Source organism: Platichthys flesus, chromosome 9 (genome assembly GCF_949316205.1).
Source record: "Platichthys flesus chromosome 9, fPlaFle2.1, whole genome shotgun sequence".
Lineage (NCBI taxonomy): Eukaryota > Metazoa > Chordata > Actinopteri > Pleuronectiformes > Pleuronectidae > Platichthys > Platichthys flesus.
Genome location: NC_084953.1, coordinates 24,134,374 through 24,158,965, shown reverse-complemented (window position 1 = coordinate 24,158,965; position 24,592 = coordinate 24,134,374). Strand labels below are relative to the sequence as shown.

Sequence of the window (24,592 nt, the reverse complement as noted above, 5' to 3'; positions counted from 1 at the left end):
TCCAACCCTCATCTTCTCCCTGTTACTTTCTCCCTTTCGTTCTCCACCACACCTATGTGTTTCTACAATATTCAGATATAGTCCTGTATTATAGAGAAAAGACCGTAAACAGGGCATAGGGCGAATCCAGGTAATCTGGGAGACCAAAGCTTCAGTTTGTTTATTTCCCTTCTTCGTTTCTCTGGCTTACTAACTTGCACATAATCAGTTTGCTCTCTAGGACAGAGATGATCGGTAAAGCACAGAGTCTATCCTGTGGTCTGCAGCCATTTCTCTAACCAAGTTGAGACGAAATGGGCTGATCGATGATGAGGGTCCCTCAACTGTGCGTTTCCCTGAGTATCCCCAATAGAATGATTGATCTATTATTGTTGCTCTTGCATATTGTTCGTGGAATTTTAAGTGTGATCCACCTTCATTATAATGTTTTAAATTATTTTCACGGTTTCTTTATAGGCAAGGGTTATATATGTATATTTGTAAATGCTATTATGAATTAATGTAATTTAAAAAATACAAAACATCTTAAGCATTACAGAAAATGTATAATATCTTAATCTTATGTGCAAAACAGATTATTACATGTTCAACCAGCTTTTGAAATCCGTAACCAACTTTGCTGTAAGCAACACATTCTGCATGTGACACAGGGCTGTGTTGTGCAAGCGAGGACCATTCAAAACATGTTAATGCAGACCCAGGTCCTGCCTGACATAAGGCTTCAGAATGATTGAGGAGTTAATTTCCTATACTTGCCGTGCATTGCACGGACTGCCCGCATAGCATGTTCACACAAAAGCCGTAATTGTTGTGTGTCCTCAGTGGGACACTTTGTTTTTTTGTAAATAACTACCAACCCTCTGAAGTGAAGGAAATAAGAGGTGCCAGATGTGTTCTGTATGTAGGCTGTTCTCTGACTGCGCAAGAGATGTTCATGCGGGCCTACTGCAACCAACGCTCATCTACGTCGACACCCCCATTTTGTGTGCTTCTCAAACATACTGTTTACATCCACCGTTAAATATTTAAAAGGATTTGATACATTTAGAATCGTCATTTTCCACAGATATAAATAAACATTGATTTATTTGCAATTCATGAACATAGATTTGTAAGTGCCACATATATCACTATGGGGATAAGTCCCCATTGTCCCCTCTGTAAAAGACACATATGCTAACTAACCCATTGAGGAAAACCTTTTTGCATGCACATAGCAGTGCCAAACCTCTTCAACCTGAAACTGTTAATCATAACTAAAGTCTCATATAAAAGCTGCTGCCCCAAAACAATAACCATGAATAATTTAGATCATCCACGCAGCATATCTCAAATGCCATAGATCGCTGCATGTTTCCAAATATGGTGTATTTCAAACTCAATTTGTATTCACTGTGACAAATCATCCTCTTGTGCAAGCTCTTAGCGTATGCGCTCACTGGAAACATAACGGCTGATATTTTAATTGAATCATGACACCATGACAGGCTTTCAAACACGACGACGGGATGACAATAGGCCAGATTCAGAATTACACTGTAAATGGTAAATATGAACATCATCCACATTAGGGAATATGCAAGGAAGTCTAATTTATATGTCTAATTTATGTTTCCCCACATAAAACCTGTGGGAAAAGAAGCTGACGATAAATCAGCGGAATGAGTCTCCGACTTTATGGCCGTGCAGCCATCCAAGATGGTTCGACAGAACACTTGGCATAATGTTTGAAGTAGTACGCTGTCGGCAATATGTTTGAATTACCACAGTTCTGATATTGTCAGGAAGGGCATTGTGCGACTGCAGCAGGCTCCACAAATCTGCATAATCAAAGGGAGACGCTGTTCAGCCTCAGCCGGTATTGATGTGGCCGTCATTGTGGTCCCTCCATCACAGTTTCAAATTACAGCGACAGGAACATAAGCAGGGGGATACATATGAAAATGCGTGTAAGGAGAAGAATGAGCAGAGTTAGTACTTGAGGCTGGTGCTGCTGCGTCACACCTTCATCCAGCAGTAGTTTGTAGCTGCTCTGGTCTGCAGATGTCACACTCTTTGAAATTAAAGCTGGTTCAGTCAAGTAGCTGGAGTTTCTTGAGATTCATGCCTACTTAATAGATGGCCCTAAATCTATTAAATACAGTTTACATACTAATTTGTGTATAACCATTGACCTCAGAATATGCATTATTGCTCTTAGCGAAGATTAATCAATGTCTATTTCGTAAGTGCGCAGTTTTTCTGGAAGGTTGACATTTTACCCACTCAGCAATCATTTGATCAGTTGCTAGGAGAGAAAAGCACAGAGGAGTTATTTACTTTGAGTGTGTGTGTGTGGGGGGGGGGGGGGGGCATGTATGCAAACAGATCAGGCATCTCAAGGGGCTATACCATCTAATTAGATTTTCACAGCACATACTTGAACGTAAACACAAAGGATTGTGTGTTGACTCTTGGGCTACTTTATACGTGGTGTACATTTCCATCGCTTTTACCATTACACATCATGAATTATTGGTTATTTTATTTTTACATATTACTCATTTTTTATTTGCACTCATAACCTTCACATATTGTTCTGGGTGTTTAGGAGACACTGGCTGAATTCATCCTTCGCCAACCTGTCCTCAAGTTTCTTATTGTCGGAGCATTTATGTTAATGAATGTTTTCTGAGGCCCTTTGGCAGCACACGACTACTGTTAGTGTTAAACTTAATGTAAAATTGAATGCATATATTGTCAGCGATATTTTTCACCTACTGTCTCTCAACACTGTCCTACACTGTTAAACGACATCACCTACTATTCAAAATTATTTTCTTGAAACTGACAATCAGTACTCAATTACTAGCATTATTTAATTTATGACTAATGCTTTGCCTTGAGGGCAAGACGTTGTTTTTTTTTAAGATTGAGCTTTATTTTTTACATTATATTTATTTTTTAGAAAAATAAAAACAACAACGTAAAACTACCCAACGCAAAACTTATAGCATCTGAATTCAGGTGTTGATTAAACTGTTATTTCTTCATGGAATTCTGCTCACCTATATTTATAACCCTCGGGGAACAAAAGGCACAAAAAAAGCCAAATAATACAATACAATTTTTGTTATCATCACTTCAACAAACTCTCAGACTATTTCTTCACAATTTAACAGATGAGTCCTCTGATACAATGTCAAATTTAGTATCAGAGGTTAAATTAATTCAATTGTTTGTTTTTTGGTGAAGTACATTAATGCTGCTTTGAAAATCACAAAATTCTGGACTAATCTGAGATTCAGCCATTGTCGCTTCATTAAGGAATGTATACTTAAAAAGGATTAACACTTTAATCAAATGTGGGGGGCCACCAGCAACAGCGTGTGAGTGTTTTCTTTTTCAATTATATGTTGAAACTAAACCCCTAATCCACCATTTGTCTACTATTTAGAGACATCCCCTATCCTCTACATCAGCAGTTCCCAAACTTTTTAGGCCACGCACCCCCTTCTACATCCCAACCGGTTTCACGCACACCCAATCCCCCACACCTTTAACAAAAAAAAGCAAACAGAGCCTATTTATAGCCGCATTAAATGCATCAACACATGATCACAAAAAACGTGACAAAATAATCAAGAGATGGCAACAATGCGCTCTCTCCAACGAAACTGAAACACTGCAACAAAGTTTCAATCAGTTTCAACAAAGTTACACAAGCCATCACCTTCAAAGAGCAAAGAGGATGGCGAGGGCACACATACTGGCTCAGAGGCAGATTTGCCCATCATGAGTGAACATGGGGAAGATGCTGTCATGTTTTCAGCCGCATTAAAGAAAAATTGCATACAATCTAATTTAGAATTAACCATACATAACAGCGGTTTACGGAAATTAGAACACCACTAATCTGAATCAAATTACAATGAAGTTACCCACAATCCACCACGTAAATAACAAAGACTTGCATAGCATAGGCTCAGAATGATCCATTTGAGGATATTCAAGTGCAGCACATGTGGCTCAGACTGCAGCAAGAGAGAGAGAGAGAGAGAGAGAGAGAGAGAGAGAGAGAGAGAGAGAGAGAGAGAGAGAGAGAGAGAGAGAGAGAGGGGGGGAGATAGCACCATTACATGTTTCCCCTCACGCACCCCCTACAGGCAGCTAGCGCACCCACACTTAAATACCTGCTCTACATCTACTGTCTCTGATACGCACACACACCATTTGAACCGCTGGCTGATACAGCTACCTGTGCCCGCAGACGGGGACCAGCTTGGTCTTGGCCGTCAAGAAAGTTGAAAGGCTAGACACCTTTTCATTCAATTGACCTCCCTGTCAATATGTGTGTATGTACAGTATCACTTGTTTTTGAAGGAATAATACGTAGGCTGTTCTAAGCTTGTGTCTCCTCATGTGATTGCAGACTGAGACCAGGTCTCTGTAGCGGGGGCACCATCTGTTGCATTACTTTTTATTCCTCCAACCACATTTTTGGAGTCACCGACATGTTGCAGAATGAATTTTGAATAGGACGCTCCTATGCATGGGGCTATAGTCAGTGGTTTAGATTACATTTGGCAAAAACTAGATTTGCTACCATTTTTTATAAATTGTAATGATAAAAAAACGTTTTCTTCCTGTGAAAGTTGAAACATCAAACCAGTTCATTGAAGTGTGAGTGTGATTACAAGTTTACAGATCAATACACATACCTGATGAGGTATTTAAAATGTATAAGGTAGTAAACTTCCAAATTTTGGGATGTATAGCTGATCTTCTGACTTGGGCACGACGTTGCTACATCATATCAACAACATTACATCTTTCCTTTACTTTATATGTCGCTTTTTTCCTTTAATATGCAGCTTAAGTGGTTTGAGAATCACTCATCTTCTCGTTTTCTTTCTCTGTCTCTTTGTCTTCTTGTCTTTCTTTAATATCCCAGTCACTCTGCATGCCTTGGACACGCTTCTCACTTGAACAGCTGCAAATGGCTTTTCCAAAGACCGCGGTCTGGAACGGAGTTATTGCTATTATCATCACACACGTAATGCAAAGTTGTTTTTGTCATTAGGCCCTTCGTGGATGTTGCATTCTGATTACAGTACATCCACGCTCCCCGTCGCCCTCTGCATGTTTGATGTGCCGCAGCGTTGGTGTACAAAATGTTTGGGGCTACACATGCTCTTTCTGGAAAATGGAAGCAGTGATTAAATTCCACTCTGTTGTTGATGGGGAGATTCTTTCCAAGAAGGAGATCTTGTGAGTAAGCTTATTCTCGGCTCTGGTTGTGTGTTTTTATTCAAAAATCTCAAACCAAAACTTAACACGAACACAGCCTCTGTCAAGTGGAAATACACTAAATTTGCTCTCTCCAGATGATTGTCTAGTTTTAAGCTTTAATATGTAAATCCTTTAGAATATTGGGAATTAGGTCTCTCTACAACTACACTGCAGGAGCAAATGTAGTAAATGTAGATAACTTAATAACTGGCTGGATTATATTAAGTGACAGCATCTTTTTTGAATGTAATGCCACATTTACTAACAGCAGCAGGGATAGCAGGAGGATGGCTGTAGATTGTGGGTGTATAAAGAACACAACTGTTCCACCAGAGCTGGGATTCCCATCCGGTGTCCTGTCTTTGGTTCAGGCAACAAAAGTGCTTTGGTTAAGGCTACAGAAGGATTGTGATTTGGGCAAAAAGCACAGGCTGTGAATAAATAGATATTGATATTAATTTATCCATGACAACAACGGTGTGACTGATTACACCAGATTGTTTTCCGATTTTATATTCTTATTATCCTTGGTAGTCATCTCTCCTTTCAATCAATCATGCAATCTTTCGGAGATGAGTCTTTGCAGTAGTGATCTTGGTGTTGAGCTGCAGTATAAAAGTCCTGTTGTTAATATAACCTCCATCTATTGTACGTCAGTCTCATCTCTCAATCATGATGTTTCACCACATTTTGATGGCAATAACCAAGTTATTAAAACTTGCATTAGGGTGAAGGTTTAAGACTGATACCGCAGCCAGCCACCAGGGGGCAATCCACAGTGTATTTTCTTCAGATTACCTGGTTGCAGTTGGTTTCGTACAAAACATGGTTTGTGTTACAGTTTAGTTGAATAGAAACTTCATTTGATTTGACATGGTCACTGTAACACATACAATTTTGGAGATTGAGAGTTACTGAGTGGTGTGGCTGACAACTCAAGATGATTTCACACCCTTCGTATCATAGCAGACAAAGAAATTAAATATTGATCTCCGGTGTGGCATGACACGCGCAAATTACCAATTCTCTCTGCTCTCGCTCACTCCTCCTCTCCCTGGGCAATTGCTTATTCTCTCTGTCCTCTTATTTCAACTCGTTTTTTTTTTTACACCTCTCTTTTTTATTATTCTCTCTCTAGAACACTCTCCTCAATTCTCCTCAAAACTGTTGATGTTCCTCCCCCTCCAACACTTTCCTCTAATGTCCTGTGTCTGGTTTGAGAGGTAATGGAGAATAGACGTCTGTCTTTGAATCTTCTCTTTAGCTGATGGAACGATAGTTTATCTCTGGAAAAAATCCCACTTTGAGACTTAAGTTGAAGCTCTTTTTTAAATCTTTTTCCTATTTTTGATGGCAAGAATTCAAAAGGCAGCATGGGCCTTTGAAGGGTTGAGGAAATGCCCTAACCTGAGGTGACCTCCATTTCTTTGAAGAGCTCTATATTTTCTAAAACCTCGTTCTCATGAAAACAAGGGTGAAAGGTTAAGATATATTTAGCCATCATCCAACACAGGAATAATTTTCTTTTAATCTTTGTTCTTATCTTTCCATAGAGAATATAACAGCCAAGAGAAATTATTTTACATACTCACACTGTATGGTTGACAAACTTAAACTGAACTGTTATTTGGTTTTAGAAACAATTATATATGTAAATATAGGACAAACAACCTTTACAGAATTTTGGTGCGTTTTTACTGCAGAGATCGGGATGTAATTTACTTCCAAGGAAATTTTCATACAAATTAAAAAGTCCATGCTTGTTGGGTGGTACTCTTATTTAATAACATGAATTATTGGAGTTGGGTGTGCAATGCTAAAGAGACCTGATTGGTTGAGTACTCCCTTGTTTTGAATAGAATTGCCTCTTTCTCACAGAAACACAAGATCATTTGCTATAGTGTCATTGTAGCTTTTCAGTCTTCTGTATTATTGCCCTCTGCTGGACTGGAGTGGAATTGTAGCTGCTAATGTTGTAGCTGCTAATTCTTCAGCCAGATAATTCTCCTAATTTTCTAAATCTTCCATGGTCTTTAGAGAGTGGTGAAAACGCTGTTGTCTGCAGGAACTATGAGTCCTGAGTATTATTTTTTCTTGTCAACATGGCTTTACCCAAGCTATGACAGTCAGAGAGCCAGAGGTGAGCAGGAGGTCTGACTGGACTTTGGGTGGCCATCATAAAGCTTAGGTAGTTCAGAATAAATACCAGGTGTAAAACTAACTATCCCAAAGAGCTTCATATATACATACAAATATAGATTCCTAAAGGCAACGTCTTTCCGTGTGGAGTTTGAATGTTCTCATAGTGTCTGCTTGGGTTTCCTCCGGCACTGTAGCTTCCTCCAACAGTCCAAAGACATGCAGAGAAGGGTAAGGTTCACTGGAGGCTTTAAATTCTCCATAGGCGTGAATGTGAGTGTGAATGGTTATTTGTCTCTGCCCCTACCTCCCGGCAACATCAGATGGGATTGGATTCAGTCCCCAAACAACTCTCAAGACTTCAACAGCCTTGAATATACACCTGACACAAATTTTCGAATTTGAGGAAGAATCTTTTGTATTTCACAATCATGTCTTACTACAGATCCAGAGCTCATGACCAAATCAGGTTGGAACACAGATCCACTGCTAAAGTGATTCCTGGGTTGAGCTCTAACATGCAGGCAAATACCGGATGTATTACTATAGTCCACATTCCTGATACAGACAGAACCTTGTACACACTTATTTACATTGTTGAATGGCCTCATCTCTAGTGAGCAGCAGTGTAGTATTTTTATAAAGCATTGACCATGTGGTAAACTACTGTACATTGTTTAAACTTGTTCACTCATGGATGGACAGCCATTGCTTGGCCAATCATATATTTGCCTGCAAATAAGATTGCTCTGTGGTGGTAGTTTATTTTCTAATAACATTCATGCAAATCGAGTTTAAATGAAGTTATCCAATATCTTGGTTCAGCAGCGGTGTCCCAGTAGAAAACACAACCAGTGAATACAGAGGAGGGGATATGCAGTTATACTGCATACAGTTAAAGCCACATCTGCTAAGTGTAATTCACTTCTATATAAAATCCAATGCAACAACATCAAATTATTCGCATAAAGCCGTCATACAGTTGAGTTAACTGTAACATTATTAGCTTGGTAAGAACTGCAGGATTTGCTTCAAGGAGATTTAATTGTAATGCATTTAGTTGCACTGATATTGCTATTATGTTTCCTTTTTCACGTAGGTGACAGCTGAGCATCACATGTGTGGGCAAGCTATTGCGTTTGTTTGTTTGATTGTTTGTCTGTTAGTTAGCAAGATTACGCAAAAACTACAGGACACATACTAGCGAAACTTGGAGGAAGGCTGTGGTGTGGATCAGGGAAGAAACCATTCAATTTGGGGCAGCTCTACAGCAGTTCCAGGATTTCTTTCCTCTTTCTTTAACGTTGCAAGAAAAATTCAACAGTTTAAATGAAGGACTTATTAATGGATCTTGATAAAAAGTGTCAGGGATATTTAGGGGTGTGACATTTATGAATGTGTGCAATTTTGTTTGTTTTGGAAAATCTGGAACTAGTAGATTTAAACTTTGTTTCATAGTAGTTTAGGCTTTTTCAGAAGCTGCTTGGCAATAACAAGAAAGCTGTAACTTCCACCAGTGTGCAGCTGAGAAAGAAAATGTGGTTTTAGCTATAAATCTTGTTTTAATCTAAGGGGATTTAGGTATTTCCAATGTTTTCTTCATCTGAACTCATAATAGCAAAATCTTGAGATAATTGTATGATTATTTCCCTCGCTCTACCCCTACATTTTTACTAATTGCAAATTCAGGGGAAAAAAATAATTCTAGAGATCTGTGTGGTTGATAATTCTGCTGTAAACAATAATAAATATACTGTTGGTATATTTTCACAAGTTCTGACCTTTAAATGGCCTGATAATAATATTCTTGATGCAGAACAAGTACCAGTTACTTGTTCGTGTCCCACAGCGATCTGGCCGGTGCATTTCAATCCACATCCACAGTTGTTTTCAACACATAATAACAATGATTAACAAATAATAATAGATAATATGTCATAATATGTACAATTATATAATCAAAATAAAACAAATTTAACAAATGTGAATGTTAATACATTAAACTTTATGATATGGGGCGATACAAACTAAAGTTCATGTAAATTCAATTATTGTCTACCTTTTCCACCAACCACACTCAGATACCTTCTTACACAAAGACTTGTCAGATTGCTACATTTACTAAACACACCGAAAACTCAATCTCACTTTCTTGAGAATTTAATATGCTTTCTTTTTCCAATGTATACTTACACTTACAGAGCATTTTATTAGGAACACCACTGGGTAGAGTGCCCCCCCCCCCCTCTCTGCTCCCATAACAGCCTCAGTATTTTGTGACTGGATAACAAGAAAAAATTTCCCCTGAGGTTCTGCTCCATGTTGACATTACAGCACATCATCTCCTGTCCCGACACATTCACACAGTTCTACTGGATTCACAGATGAGGTTCACTGAAACTTTTACTTTTGTGCCAGGAAGCATTATCCTGCTGGAAGTAGCCATTAGAAGATGGAAAACTGTGGCCATAAAGGAAAGAGCATGGTCAGCAGCTGGACTGTGACATTCAAACCATGATTGATTGTCATTAAGGGACCTGTAATCTTTCTGTCAGCTCCAAACAGTCATGCTATTCTCCTTTTATTTCGGTGTGTTTCTTTTCCCAGAACTCCTGGTTGCTTGGTATTGTTCATTCTCACTTCCACTGTCTCTTTAGATCACATTGAGGAGAGCACAGCAGTTGAATAACGGCCGTCATATGGCCATACAGTCCTCGTCTCTCACCATTTTAAATTCTGGATTGGATCATATTTGATGAGCCAAACAACAAGAGATGTACTGTTGTGGCCTGATTTATTCTGGTATATTTTGAAACAACTTGCTGTACTATGCTTGTTAATAAGCATTATGCTCATGTAACCTAAAACATGATAAGTTTAATAGTCCTTTTATTTTTATATAATGTAAAGTATGGTAATGGATTTGTGTCCTCTAATGATTGACTGGACATTTAGATGTTTTCTTTTCTACTTCACTTTTTTGTGAGATTGAAGTGTAACTTTTTTGTTTTGTAATCTCACCAGCACAATCCTCATTTTCCCTGTTTAATAAAACGTATTATTTTATTCAACTATTTTAGTTGATGATTGTATCTACTTCAGAATACGGGGCATTTAGGACTATGGGAACATTTACTACCAATATAAGTGAATAGAGAACACAAAAACCACTATTCGAAAAACAATTACACAAGTATATGTCAAATCAATTATCAAAATAGCCCGAGAAGTAGAGACTCCAATTGAAAAAAATAAAAAAATCCTACATATTTTTCAACACATTATAATTTGGTAAATACATCAGTCAGTCACATGCATGTTTTCTGTCAAGTCAAAATCAGTCAGGTGCGAATTCATCGGATCCAAGTCTCTCTATAAATATACTCTACGATTCCAGATGCAGCCAAATGGGCGTGTAGTCCCACTGAAAACATCTGAAAAGACTGAGAGTGAAACTGAAAATCATGATTAGACATAATTAATCTGTAAACCAATCATTGTTTATAGAATATTTTATTACAATGCACTAAAATGGTTTCTTTCTTTTTCTAATTTTTAGCTAAAAGAAAACATCTGGTGTATTTACAATTGGCTCCTCTTTTAAGGTTTTATTCTGTGCAGCTTAATTGGTTGTCCTTGCATTGGTACAAGGCCCAAAAAGATCCCCTGTTTCCCCGTATCCTTACAAATCAACCAGCTAAAGAAGGAGATGAGCAGCATTCTGCTATAAAGAAAAAAAAATCATTCTCATAGATTAATATAAGAACATTCTTTCTTTGCTGTGGACAATATTACTCCACTATATATGTACATACCAAATACTGGTTCGAAACTCTAGTGATATATAAAATATAAAAAATAACAATTCAGACAATTATCCATCCAACAATTTGATCTTTTTGCTGATTTGTTCATCGTCACTGCTGATCTGTCAACAGAAGTAATATTTGTTTGTGTGCAGGATTTTATCTACTGAGTAGGGTTAGGGTTATGGTTAGACATTTAGTCTTTTCCCTAAAGTTTGTTACGCATTGTGCCAGTAATTGAATTGACCACAAAGTGACCTGCTTTAAAGTATAGGTTTATTTGTATAGGACAGTGTTAGCTGCATATGTATTTCAGTAAAGGTTGATTTGCCTTGTCTTGTTTTTCCTTATATCCTTAGTGTGAGAAGTCGTGTCAATCACACAGTGGTTTCTTCTCTGTAATCCACTAATTATCAAGTGTATTCTAATTTTCTCCAAACTAACCAGAAATTCCAATTTATAATTTCCTGTTTGGATTTAAACACTACAGGCTTCATGCACGGCTCCTTCCATGGATTCCACACTAATTGGCAGAGTAAAAAAATAAAAGCTGAATGTGGCAAACAACATTGTGAAGTCTGTCCTCTGTGTGCAAATTCAATCAAGTTTTAAATCATGCACACCACATGAAGAACAAATGTTTTTGTTCTTTCAGGCTTTAAGCCGGACTGAATAAAAAAAGTGCAAGTTTAACGATAGATATGTGCAAACTGTCAAGGTGAGGCAAGGTTAAAGGTATGGTTAACTGGCCTTAAGTCAGTTAGTGGCACCATCTCACAGCAGCAGTTGATGTTCAGAGAGCAACAGCCTACGGAAAAATTCAATAGTGATGTTTGTGACGATGGGGGGGATCTCTCCCCTTGACAGACCGTCAACAGGAAACTAATTAAATGCACTGTGACAAAAGAATGTGGCGACACAAGCCGGACTCAGCGGATTAGGCTGGTGGGGATAAGCCTCCTGTTGATTGCCCATCGCATTCTACCCACCCTGGTCTCAACAATGTCAGTCCAGCAGCCTTGTTGTTCTTTCAATTAAGAATAACACTAGAAAGCAGTTGCTCCGGGTGACGAGCTGCATGTTCGCTGTGAGGAACTGTGACCAAAGCATGAATAGTGTAATTAACCACATGCCAAATGTTATTAGCGCTCATACCTCTCCCTCTTCTTCATTCAGCATGATATGGTATTTAGCGCAATTTTGCTGGTCTGTGACAAGTTGTCTGAGTGTTGATTAGGTTCAACATTCAGGAAACGTGGAGCCCACAAGCTGCAGGACATTTGTCGTCATGACAGACATCCTCAGTGTGCTGTGTTTTTCTCACTTATTATGAAAGTCAATTCTGAAACATTGGTCATTATTTGTGTGGATCAGGGACCTAAGAAATTCCTTGAACAGTTAGTTCGGTGGATTTTGTTACGACCACGGAAAAAAATACAATCAATTGTACTTCCTCTAGCAGTCATTATTACTGCAGCTACTAAAGCTGCATCATATTTGTGCATTTCGAGCCAATTTTGTGTCCCAATATCTGAGCTGTACGTCACATTTCAGAGTCTGACCTGTGTGGAGTACAGCAGCTATGTTCAGGCGTTCTGCTGCATTTATGACATCTCAAATGCTTTGTTCAGCTGTCGTCAGCCTCCTGCACTGTTGAAGCCGAGCCATGAATCAACACTCAACTCAGTGCCTTTTATAGACCCTGCGTTGACAATAGCCAGAGGCATAATGCTTTTGGATTGTCTGTCTATCCAATTCTTGTGGATATAATATCATAAGAAATGTGGTAGAAAATTGAGTGGGACTGAACATTTAACTGTTTAGACTTTGGTGTTTAAAGGTCAAGGTATTAGGAAAGGGTGGTTGATAATTCATTATATAACTCTTTAACTACAGAAGATAGTATCTATATCATGCAAGTGAGTGATTAAGGTATTGGTCATCCCCACAAGTAATAAATCATACAAGTCCAGTAAAGGCTGCATTTTAATGAATCCCAACTTTTGAGTAGAAAGTTGTGCACATACTGGATTTTCAAGTACCAATTTGTATGTTGTAACGGTTGTAAAAGAAAAGTAAATAAATTAAGGAAAGAGTATGACATTCTGCTTTTTCTGCACTAGTTGAGCGACACTCTGCTCTCAAGGTTGGGGAGGGGAGCCAACACGACTGATTAAGAAAACCTGTTATGCCTCCTGCACAGTCGTGGTTGACACATTTTGCATGTTTTTGTCACACTCCCTCATAAAAAAAACATTCTGCCACACTGTTTATCTGTGAGTTGGAATGAAGCGCTGCTACTAAACTGTTGATCCAGTTATATTATTGTAATAAAAGCACTTCAGGGATCTAATTACATCAGATGTGTGAAAATATTAGATAGATAGATAGATAGATAGATAGATAGATTGATAGATTTGTCTTCAGAAATCCATCTTGTGCATCTTGTCGCCGGAAACGTCGGAATTTTTTTGTAACCCTCTACTTACCAACAAACATGAACACACTCTCACACATAATTGCAATCCTGGGGCCCTGCTTGAATAAATCCAATGAATACCCCCATAACACCAGGATCTTCTCAGTAATTCATGCCTGAGTTGTCACACAGGGAATGCTCTTTTGCTGTTGTGAAACTGTAGAGTCCGTATCTCAGCCAGTTGTGGCAACGTATTAACAGAGCAGATGTAGCGACCCCTTGTAACTCATCTAATTCATTAGCATGGTAGCATCGTGTTGACCTCTGAGCCTCTGTATTCCGTTAAATCCCAGTCTCCCTCCATATTGTCCTTTTTTCCTCTTTGCCAGAGACAATTGCTGAGTTGCATCCGTGGTGGGAACTGCCCCGGACCCACCGTCAGTTCGCTGCAGTTGCCTGGAGATGTGAGTTTCTTCGCCAACCAACTGGCTGTTCCCACCGTGGAGTTTGCCTTTGAGCAGACCAAAGGGGAGGAGGTATGTTTAGACCTGCTTCACATACTTTCACGTTCACATTGTGCCCACTGATGACTCTGTTGTCTGACAACCCTCTCATTACTGTAGTGGAGTTTTCTTGCTAAGGAGTGCAAACAGAGAGTTTCTAATTCATGCAAACTCAGGAGGCTGTATTTTGTATTTTAATGTTTTTTTTTTCCGTTTTTGAATAATCTGCTGAGTTTGCCATAGGCCACCATTTGTTTATCTTCAGATCTTAATTAGAAGTGAAAACTTTCTCAGAGACGACACACACTCACAGCCACTAACCTATCAAGTCTCCTATTTAGACAAAAAGATTACACATTATTCCACTGCAGTAATTTGTCCAGTTCTGACATGTTGGGGGATTGGGTATGATAACAGCCATCTGCAGCAAAGAAGACTAATGGTTTTATTTTTGCAAAATGGATTATGTCTTTATAAAAGCAACAAATAACCCATCACACAGCTTACAAATTATGCATGCCCCCATTTACTTCTATTAAAAATGCAGTATTGATGCTTGTTGTACTGCCTTAGGGTGGAAACCCAGAGATTTAGCCGCAGCTAAGTCAGCCCACTCAAATGTGGAACTTTGTGCTTGGACGGCAACTTTGAGCTTAATTAGTGCGAGAAATCTTCATGATGTTTATCTGCCCTCGAGGCATCATCACAACCTGAAAATAATAGGTAGTGGAGGGTGAAATCCGAAGCACAGGCTTTATTTAACAGAGACAAAACACAAAATTGAATTAGAAACTGTATGATTCATAAATATGCCTGACCGTGTTAGGGGAAAGTCCTGTGTGCATACATTAGCATTGACTTTGTAGCATTTAGGCTTGGCTGCAGTAGTAGAAACATCAGTGCATGACCCCATTTCTAAGAGTGCTTCATTTCTTTTTCGGAAACTTAAGGAAAGCTGACAGAGACATACATATGTTACAGGGCATATAGTGCTTTTTTATTGACGTCACAAAATTTCATTCTGATTAGAATAAATTTCAAATTAGCAAACAATCATGCCTATCTTGAAATTAACTATTGTAATATTCTATCGAAAAAATCGATACATCAAATTATATTTACCTATCTTCCTAATTAACCAAAAACAGGAAGAAATTTTGTACAAGTAAAGAAGCAGTCTACTTCTACTGTTGAACAAATACTAACTCAATGAGTTAAAGCAGGCAGGTGAAAGAACAAACAGCTGTTGATGTGGAAGGTTGGGAGTGGAGGAGGATGTGTGTCCCCTTTCAGCTAAACAGCGCCACGTTCAGTCTTCTTATACTCTTTGATTGACCAATCCGCTGCAAGGACTCCCCGTAGTCCACCAGTCACAGTTCCGCCCTGGCACATACCTGTTCCCATTCATCTCACACTCCACACGCATGTCAATATGCACCAGGAGAGAAAATCACAAAATAAAACAAAGAAAAACAATGACCGCAGTCTTAACAGTGATTTTATTTTGAAGCAACAAACAAATATTAGTGCCACGGCCAGCATCTATCATGGATTATTGCTCATGCACTGATGATGTTGCAAACCCCCTGGGGTGTTGATTGTGGCCTCATTGGTTTAATTACGTGTATTTGTCCGGGATCATGTGCAAAAGCATTAATCTCAAAAGAAGAGTTGCTTTGTTCCAGATTCAGCTGCTACTTAGCCTCCATCTGTGTCTGGGCAGGTACAAACAAACCTGTGGGAAACATCTAAGCTGCAAATATGAAATTAATCTTCTCTTTAATTGGCCGACTTCCATCTCTACATCCGATAAACTTATGTAGCCTTACTATTAAGCTCTGCCATCTGTCATCTTAAATTATCGAAACAAATCCTAATTTATATGGCTGCAATGAGTGAATCTATCTGTAGAGCATCACAACCAACCAAGGAATAATGTCTTTATATTGAATGTCACTGTTGCAAAAGCACATGTTCCTTATTACTGTCAGGTTGTGTCAGTTTTTTGTATCACATTAAAGCTCAATCCCCCCCAAAAAATGTGTAGCATTGTTTATACGGTATGTTGCACAGATTTTTTAAATAGGCTTAGCTTTTTTCCTAAAATTGTGAGCTGAGAGCTAGATATATCAGCACCTTCTTACAAAATCATTATTGCATGTTTTTGTGTCATTATGGTCACAACATAGGCCATAAATGGAGCTCATAATAGAAATAGAAAAATCAGAGCTGTCAATTTGTGGAATATTTATCCCAGTTTACCCTCAGTAACATAGATTGTGTTTTTCTCTTTGTGTTTTCTACTGTGACACATTATCAGTACTGTCACGGTGACTGGTTCTTATTTTCAGCAGTAGTGAGCAGAACTCTGATACTCAGCCGATTTTTAGCTTTTCCTCAAAGAAAAAGGTCTGCTGTATTCCGTCCACGACATCTGGGCAATGGGGACAGTCGATTTTGAAGCAGATTTAGCCAGGAACTATTATTCAGTAAAAAAATTTAAGCAGTTTATGTACATGGTATGTTATTGAGTGATATTCTAAGTTTTTTTAGGGCCGACACGGACAATAATTAGGCGTGTTTTCACACTGAACTCATTAAGGTAATCTATCTGAGCCTGTACATATGGCCTCAAGCACATGATCACCTTTGGAGCAATTTCTGCCTCTGTTCAGCATTGTTAATTATTCCAAACAGACCTTTATATGCGATCTACTGTGTGTGTAATTATATCCATTCATCCTCATTTGACCAGTAAACAGAGTTGTGGTGCTGATAATGTGTCGGGAAACCAGCAGATGTTGTGTAGCAGTGCCATAACGTCCATGACAGGAGTGTGGTTCGTCGAACATTTGTTTGCCAGTGTAGCATCTGTTTCTTCTAACTCCATGAAACTTTTCCTTGCCGTGCAGTCATCACACCAGCCTGTGATTATTCACACTCTGCAATCATTTTACAAAGTTAGTTTTGCTAATGAGACGAGATGAGTCATCTGCAATTTCAAACCTGTTTAGGGCAGAAAAGTTTATATCCACGCTATTAAACAATGGCATGACTGGAAGACAGTTTGGCAGATGAGCAATATAACCATCATATCGCCATAATTATTCATCATGAAGATGCACACGAAGAGCTCCTCCCGTGTGTCTTTCTTCCCCACTGTGCACAGAAATCTGGAAGTAAGATTTCATCCTGCTGGTGCCAGGCGTGGGAGTCGTCTCTGACATATGTCATCTAGCAGTTGCATTGGCTTTGGGGGTCTGAAAGGAACTTCAGACAGGCTGTGAGGTGTGAGAGGAATACCTGACATCCCCTCATCCTTGCTGCTCTGTGGTTCCCGGCCACATTCAGGTGCAGGTGGGGATAGCATGGGATCAACAGAGCCAGACGAATCTTCTCTCTTGACACGTCCATGTACTCTATTTAGACTGGAGGCCATTACTGTTGCTCTCTCTAGAGACAATACTAGTCCTCAAAAATCTGAGGACCATAGCTGTGACACCTGCCCTCCTACTGCCTCTGCACATCTATAGTGAACAGTGTGAAACGCGATCTCAGGACTAGTAGGTGTGGACAAATTGGGTTTGACTGACAGCTCCACTCTAGTTCATTTTGTCATTTTTGTATGTGTTTGAGGAGAATTAGTTGTAGGACACTGGACTATTTGCAAAGGGAAAATTCAAGAAAATAACACTTTTAGTTTTAGCATTTTGAGATTAGCATAGTAAAACCTGTTCTCCTTCTTCTGCAACATCATACATTCTCTCAATATTTCCAACCTTTTTCAACCTGATCAGGTCTATTCATCCAGATGAACTAAAAACTATCTCTGTGAGTGTGCAGAGACTTTAAACTTTTTTTTAAATGCTGTCTAAAACATAGCAGAGCATAAAACACAGCTTTGCAAAATGTCTGGTTTTAGTAGATCCAGGTCAACAACAAATTATGCTTCCCTGGTTTTTAATTAATATAATATCTTCTTCTGCGTCATATCAGCAAGAGCTATAATTATCTAATGGTAGATTTGAACCCATGTGCCAGTAAATTCTTCACAGGCTGGACAGGCTATAATTCAAATCCTGTTGACAAAAGAAAGAGAAGCCACAAATAACTGCTTCTATTAATTGACTCCTTTAGGTCAATGTGACCTGTAAAATGAGTTATCTGTGTCATAAAAAGACAACACATTGAACCAGCTTCTGAAGTCTGCCCTCACGTGTTTAACAAGCAATTTCAATTTATATTTTTTGGGGGGGTGGGGGGGGGGGGGTTGAAAGTTAGTATTGACTGTTTCCCTCAGATGTGAAATCTGCAGGTCTCAAAGCTGCCTGAGGCACAAGTTTGTGAGATCTGTCGAGCTCCTGGACCCCCTCTATTTAGCAAAACATCCTGGGATTACAGTCCTGTCTTTTCCTTATAGTCTGGGTTGGTTGAAAAGTGTGTGAAATGTATGAATGAAAATATGTTGAAAAGGGCTTCAAGTGGTTGTTACAACTAGAAAAACATAATATACTGTAAGTGCAGGGCTTTCTCCATATGCTGCGATATGGATGACCTTCCTACGGTGGCCCTGAGAGCTCAACGAACAGCAACTTAAGAAAACACATGCAAGTTGACAAAACACATGCAAGTTGACAAAACACAAGCAAAGTAAGAAAACATCTTCATCAATTTCACAACACAACACAACACATTACAGAAACGCGCTGCAAATAGACACACGCGCTGCAAATAGACACACTCGCTGCAAATAGACGAACGCGCAGCAAATAGAGGCGACAACACAACGGAAGTGTTTCCAGAGGACAGGTAAAAGGGATGGACACAGGAGACACTAAAACGTCCAATACACCATACAATTTCGGTTCCGCACAGGGTTCGGCAACCCGCGGCTCTGGAGCCGAACGCGGCTCTTCAGTCCCTCTGCAGTGGCTGTACTGTACAGTGTTGTGCATATGTTTCGCGATTGCTGAACTTAACGAATCACTTTTCATATTTTTAACGTGAACGTAAAGATGAACGTGATTGAAAGTCACGTTACTTTTTTTCAATCATCATCGTATCAGGCCCTCATGAAATACCAGAAGCGGGTGTTTGTGTGTTGTGTGTGTGTGTGTGTGTAGCGGGCTGACCGGTCTCGGGTCTCGGGGCACCGACCCCGCCCACTCGCTCAGTAGAGGGGGCAAAATGTCTCTTCTGATAGTAAAGGTTTCAAACCCCTGCTCACTATGGACAATACATTTCCTCACAAACAGGGGCTTGCTTGTTAGCGCTTCTTATTCAGTTTAACAGGAGAAGACGGGATGTCTCTAGATCGGACCATCTTCAGAGCTCAGAGCTCACTGTGGCTCTCTCCGAGCGAGTGGGAGGGGTCGGAGCCCGGGTGCGCTGGCCACACACGCGCACACACACACACACACCCACGCCCGCTCCTGGTATTTCATGAGGGCCTGATACGATGATGATTTAAAAAATGAACGTGACGTTTAATCACGTTCATCGTTACGTTCACGTTAATAATATGAAAACTGATTTGTTAAGTTCAGCGATCGCGAAACATATGCACAACACTGTACAGTACAGCCACTGTAGAGGGGCTGAAGAGCCGCGTTCGGCTCCAGAGCCGCGGGATGACAACCCCTGTGCGGAACCGAAATTGTATAGTGTATTGGACGTTTTAGTGTCTCCTGTGTCCATCCCTTTTAGCTGTCCTCTGGAAACACTTCCGTTGTGTTGTCGCCTCTATTTGCTGCGTGTTCGTCTATTTGCAGCGCGTGTGTCTATTTGCAGCGCGTGTGACTATTTGCTGCGTGTTTCTGTAATGTGTTGTGTTGTGTTGTGAAATTGATGGAGATGTTTTCTTACTGTGCTTGTGTTTTGTCAACTTGCATGTGTTTTGTCAACTTGCATGTGTTTTCTTAAGTTGCTGTTCGTTGAGCTCTCAGGGCCACCGTACCTTCCAGTCAGGCACTTTACAACTTGGGCATACAACTGATATTTGACCATTGATCCTTTATTGAGCCATATGAAGCTATGGAGGGAGCAGCATTAAGTAGCAGACCAAAGCAGCATCTGCAGCTGATTTACACAGGAAAACAGTTATCAGCCTGTCTAACTGTAAAATAGACTCAACTGCAGCTAGGTCCTGTATAGCTTGCCTTTTAACTTAGTCGTAGGATAACCACCGTCAAAGAATTCATTGCCCTCCGATGATAAAGCTGGGTTTGCAGGCGAGCTGTAGTCTAGTGCAATCGCAGTGGTGAGGCAGGCCAAGCTGGTGACACAATTAGGAAATCCTTCATTGACCAGACTTATTAGGTGTTATCCGATTTGGCCACTCTGAGTAGAATGAGTCCTCCAAACGATGCAGTTCCGAGAATTGGGACACAGCTACAGGTACATTTTATTGCACCACTCCCTGTTGTGACTTCAGGACAAAGAATGTATTTCTCTGATAGTTAATGTGTAAGATCTTGTGTTACTTCTATTGTCAGATAATCTAGATCTTCCTGTGTTAAGTACCAGTTGCAAAGATGCTTATCACCCCCAGTGTCATTCAGCATTACCCCAGTTTGCTGCAGAACAATTGGACGAGGAGTGAAAAGTAAGACTAACATTCCACATACACCCCTAAACAAGTAATTTATCACACTTGTGACAATATGCTTTGAACCTGGAAGCATTTCCATCACACCACCTCAGTGCAGCACATCAGGCCTTAATGTATTATTGGCTCTGGCAGCAGAAATACTGTTTTATTACACCGATATGTGGTAGCATTCAAATGGCATTTCTCAGCCGCATGTTTGCGCTGTAAAATACAGTAATGGAGTCTTGTTAAGTGGCAGTAGATACCTGTCAGAGCCTTCAGCCTTCCTGGAAGTCTGAAGCTTATGAGGAATGATAGAAAGATATTACATCTGCATCCCACTCTCCCCTGCACTGCTGCCAGGCTAAAGTCTCCATTGGTGCTTCAAATGGTTATGATACCAGGGGCAGTCATGCAAGCAAAGGCACATGAACACACAGCCATGTGCTTGCATTTGTGCATGCTTCCATTTGACAAATCTTAGATGAGAGAATTCCATCTAGGACTTTGAAAATGAGGATGAGTGGGCGTGAGAAGGCATATGAATGTAACCTGTGGAGAGGTGGGAGCCACCAGAGTGAGAATGAAGAAGCTGCTGAAGTAGGATGACGAGTTGTTAACATCAATAAATCATTATCTTTTTTAAATTTTGAGACATTAGCACAAATTACTGTACGTCTTTGCCATAGTCTCTAGAGTCCTGTGCACTGCATGTTTTATTTGGGTTTAGATGGATTGATTATCATATAACACAAAAATGGAAAATGAGAACTTTACCAACCAAGTCATTGGGGCTTTGTTAGAAGACTCCTTCAGAGCCACAGAAGACGTTACAACTCTATTCACAGGCTGAGAAGTAATCCATGTGTGTGAGGGTCCTTTTAACCCTTCATACATCCATTTTCTTGAACTTTCTCGGGGACAACAGGCAGCTTAACCCAGGCCTAAAATAAATGCTATTTACTCAACTTCACAGGTACAGCTAATTTCAGTTTCTCGGCATGTCTTAGAACTATGGTGCAAAAGGAGGGGGAAACCCATGCAGAGATATTTTGAAAGATCGTAAAACATAGTTACTATCTCTTTAGAGATTTAGAGGGCAGTTATTGTAAACTGACATTATCATTAGCAGCTGACTCAGTTAAGCTGATTTATTGGTGGATGAGCTGTTTGGTCCAATGAACCTTGCTTAAGAAGATCTTCAGCCCTCTCTGTACGTCCGATACTTTACTTTGCTTTCCAAACACAGAAAAATGCTACCAATCCTTTCATGACACAGCTTTTTATTCATGAAAGCCTTTATTATCACCTCCATTTAATAGCTTCTGAGTCACAACTTGAAGTTCGAGATGAGAACATGAAAATGTACTTTATTTTGTTCTGATTGGGTCAAGGGTGATTTTCAGATGACCCTACAGCTGAAGTTGTACTGCTGAGGAGAGGAGAGTCTGAGCGTGCACATCGTCCCCAGCAGAAAGGCTGGAGATACTAGAAACTCTTTCCAGCTATGGAAGTTAAGGGTTAGGGTTAGACATTTCCTGTTGCATCATTTCTATTAATGAATTTAGGGTTAGTGAAATATGAAGAAAATACTGTACTTTGTAAAACTATAATAATGTGATTCTGTAAACTGCACTGAATTCACCGAACAACATACCAACCCTTACCACATGTCTTTCCACCCCGGTGCTTTGAGGTTGGTGGCTTGTTTGATGGTCTGACATTCTCCACACACACGTCAAATTATTCCTTCTTGAAACATCACTGTTGGAGACGTAGCTGTCACTTCTCCCTGCTGCCAACCTGACGTACGTCAAAACCCCGCTGAACACAGTCTTACACTGAATCAGCATGTGTGACTGACTGTGGTTTAAAAAAAGCACTTGCCAGATGTTTCATCATTCCCACTTCACTCTGAAAACAGACTGTTTTAAGCTTAATCTCACAATGTACTGTTACTTATCAGCTCAGATTTGTCTTATCTGAAATCCAAATGGCTTTGACTTACAAAATGCCTATTATAAAAGGTGGTAAGCAGAAAGATCAGAGAGGTTGAAGATGAGGTAAATCACTTCTCTTCCTAAATCGTTTCCCCTGAACTACTTATCCGTGTTGCGCATCAGTGCTTGGAGGTTCAAGTTTTATTTCCCCTCAATGTACAGTTTATCAGGTGCGGATCACTAAGTGTGAATATATTGTATATTCCAGGCACAAATAACTGAACTTGCATGACTTATATTTGTATTTCGTCTCTTATTTCACCTCAGTGGCAGTTACTTGCTTTTTCAAGCAAGATAAAAGGGAAAGACAAGGCCTCACATCTTTGGTTGGCTGGCAGAACATGTAAGATTATAGCGATATGACTGGTAAATGTAACTGAGCTAGAATTGGTGGTTTCCAACCTTTGCTTTGATTGTAACACAGCACTGATATGAATACAGTAGTTCTACTTGGCAATGCTGTCGGAAAAATAAATGGTGCTTTCAGCTATCTCCATCTGCTACAGGACCCTTGCCTCGAACGTCCCATTGGCCTCTCAAGAGCACTCTGCATGGCTTCCCTTCCATTTGCATCCCACCATGTTTGTTGACAAGTCCAGCGCAGTCTAACTAATTGACGCAGTAGTATCACTGACGCGAGATGAAATCTAGTGTAAGTGCAAAAAGCCTGAAATCGATGTTATAATTCGAATAACATCCTGACATTGATCACACAGGTATAAAAGGGTCTCATATACACCCGTTTTCTCAGAAAATCTGATTATTTACCTTGTCATCCAGCATCATGCAAAGACACCACACCCATCTTCCTCTATGCATCATGTGGATTTCCCCAATCCCCAATCCCATAGTTCATTCCCTGTTCTTTCATAATCCCATATTCTGTTCCTTGCTTTTGTTCTTTGCCCTGGCATTCACTCCTCTTTCCCCTAATCCTCAGTATCTCACCCTTCATCTCTCGTCATCTGTGCAGCATGTATTCTGTCTTAACCAGGAGGATTCTGCTTAACTCCGACCTTAAGCTGTCACAATTCCACTTTTAAATAAAAGTCAAGTCGAATTTAAAAGAGCCATCCATCCATCTATTTTAGTTTTCCCTTAAAATATCCTCCTGCGCCTCCCAAGGCTATATATATGCTATGAATCCCATATAATAAAGATTAATGTCAGCCCAATAAGGCAAGTAAATCCTATTCTGCAAATAAAAATAGTAGGCAAACTGATTTAATGGTTTACCCTTCACTGCATCCCTGGGTTATTAATCTTCATCACTTTCTCTCATCGTTGTCCTCCTCTGTATCATCCCCTCTTCGTGCGTCATCCACACCACTTCAGTCGTAAAGGAAAGGTTCTCTCCATTTTTCTCTCTCTCTGACTTTCTCCTGCTTCAGCAGCACCTGACTCTCTCAAACACAAATGCAAACACCCAAAAACACACACACACACATTCTCATACACACACTCACTCAACAGCTGTTCAGTCCAATCAACTGGATTAGAGGGTTTAGTATCAGTATCAATTACCTCCTCAGGAACAAACAGTGCCAGAAATTGTCCCTAGCAAAACTCCCAGACCTTCTGGAATCCAGAGGGCATGTTTTGTGTGTGTGCTCTTTAGAGGCATTCTTCATTTCGTGTTTCAATTTACTGAAACATTTTGTGGGCTGCGAAATGATCAGTCTGTCAGAGTCGGCATCTGCGATTCCAAAGAATTTCTTAACTACTTTCCCCAGATAGAACTTGTAACATCAATATGTCAATCAGTACTGCATCCATCTTGCATACATAAAGTGAATCAGGCAATATGCTGTGTCATAAGTCAAAGGATTCAAATCATTGATTGGATTGATTTGTACATATAAAAT

The 24,592-nt window shown here is 39.8% G+C and overlaps 1 protein-coding gene across 1 annotated transcript in view; it reads left to right on the top strand.

Annotated features, from left to right (window-relative positions):
- LOC133961268 (inactive N-acetylated-alpha-linked acidic dipeptidase-like protein 2) overlaps nucleotides 1-24,592 on the top strand; it is a 376,914-nt gene that overhangs the window by 247,653 nt on the left and 104,669 nt on the right. Inside the window, exon 12 of the mRNA XM_062396349.1 lies at nucleotides 14,025-14,171. Within this exon, the coding sequence (XP_062252333.1) occupies nucleotides 14,025-14,171 (147 nt within the window). The remainder of the gene's footprint in view (nucleotides 1-14,024; nucleotides 14,172-24,592) is intronic.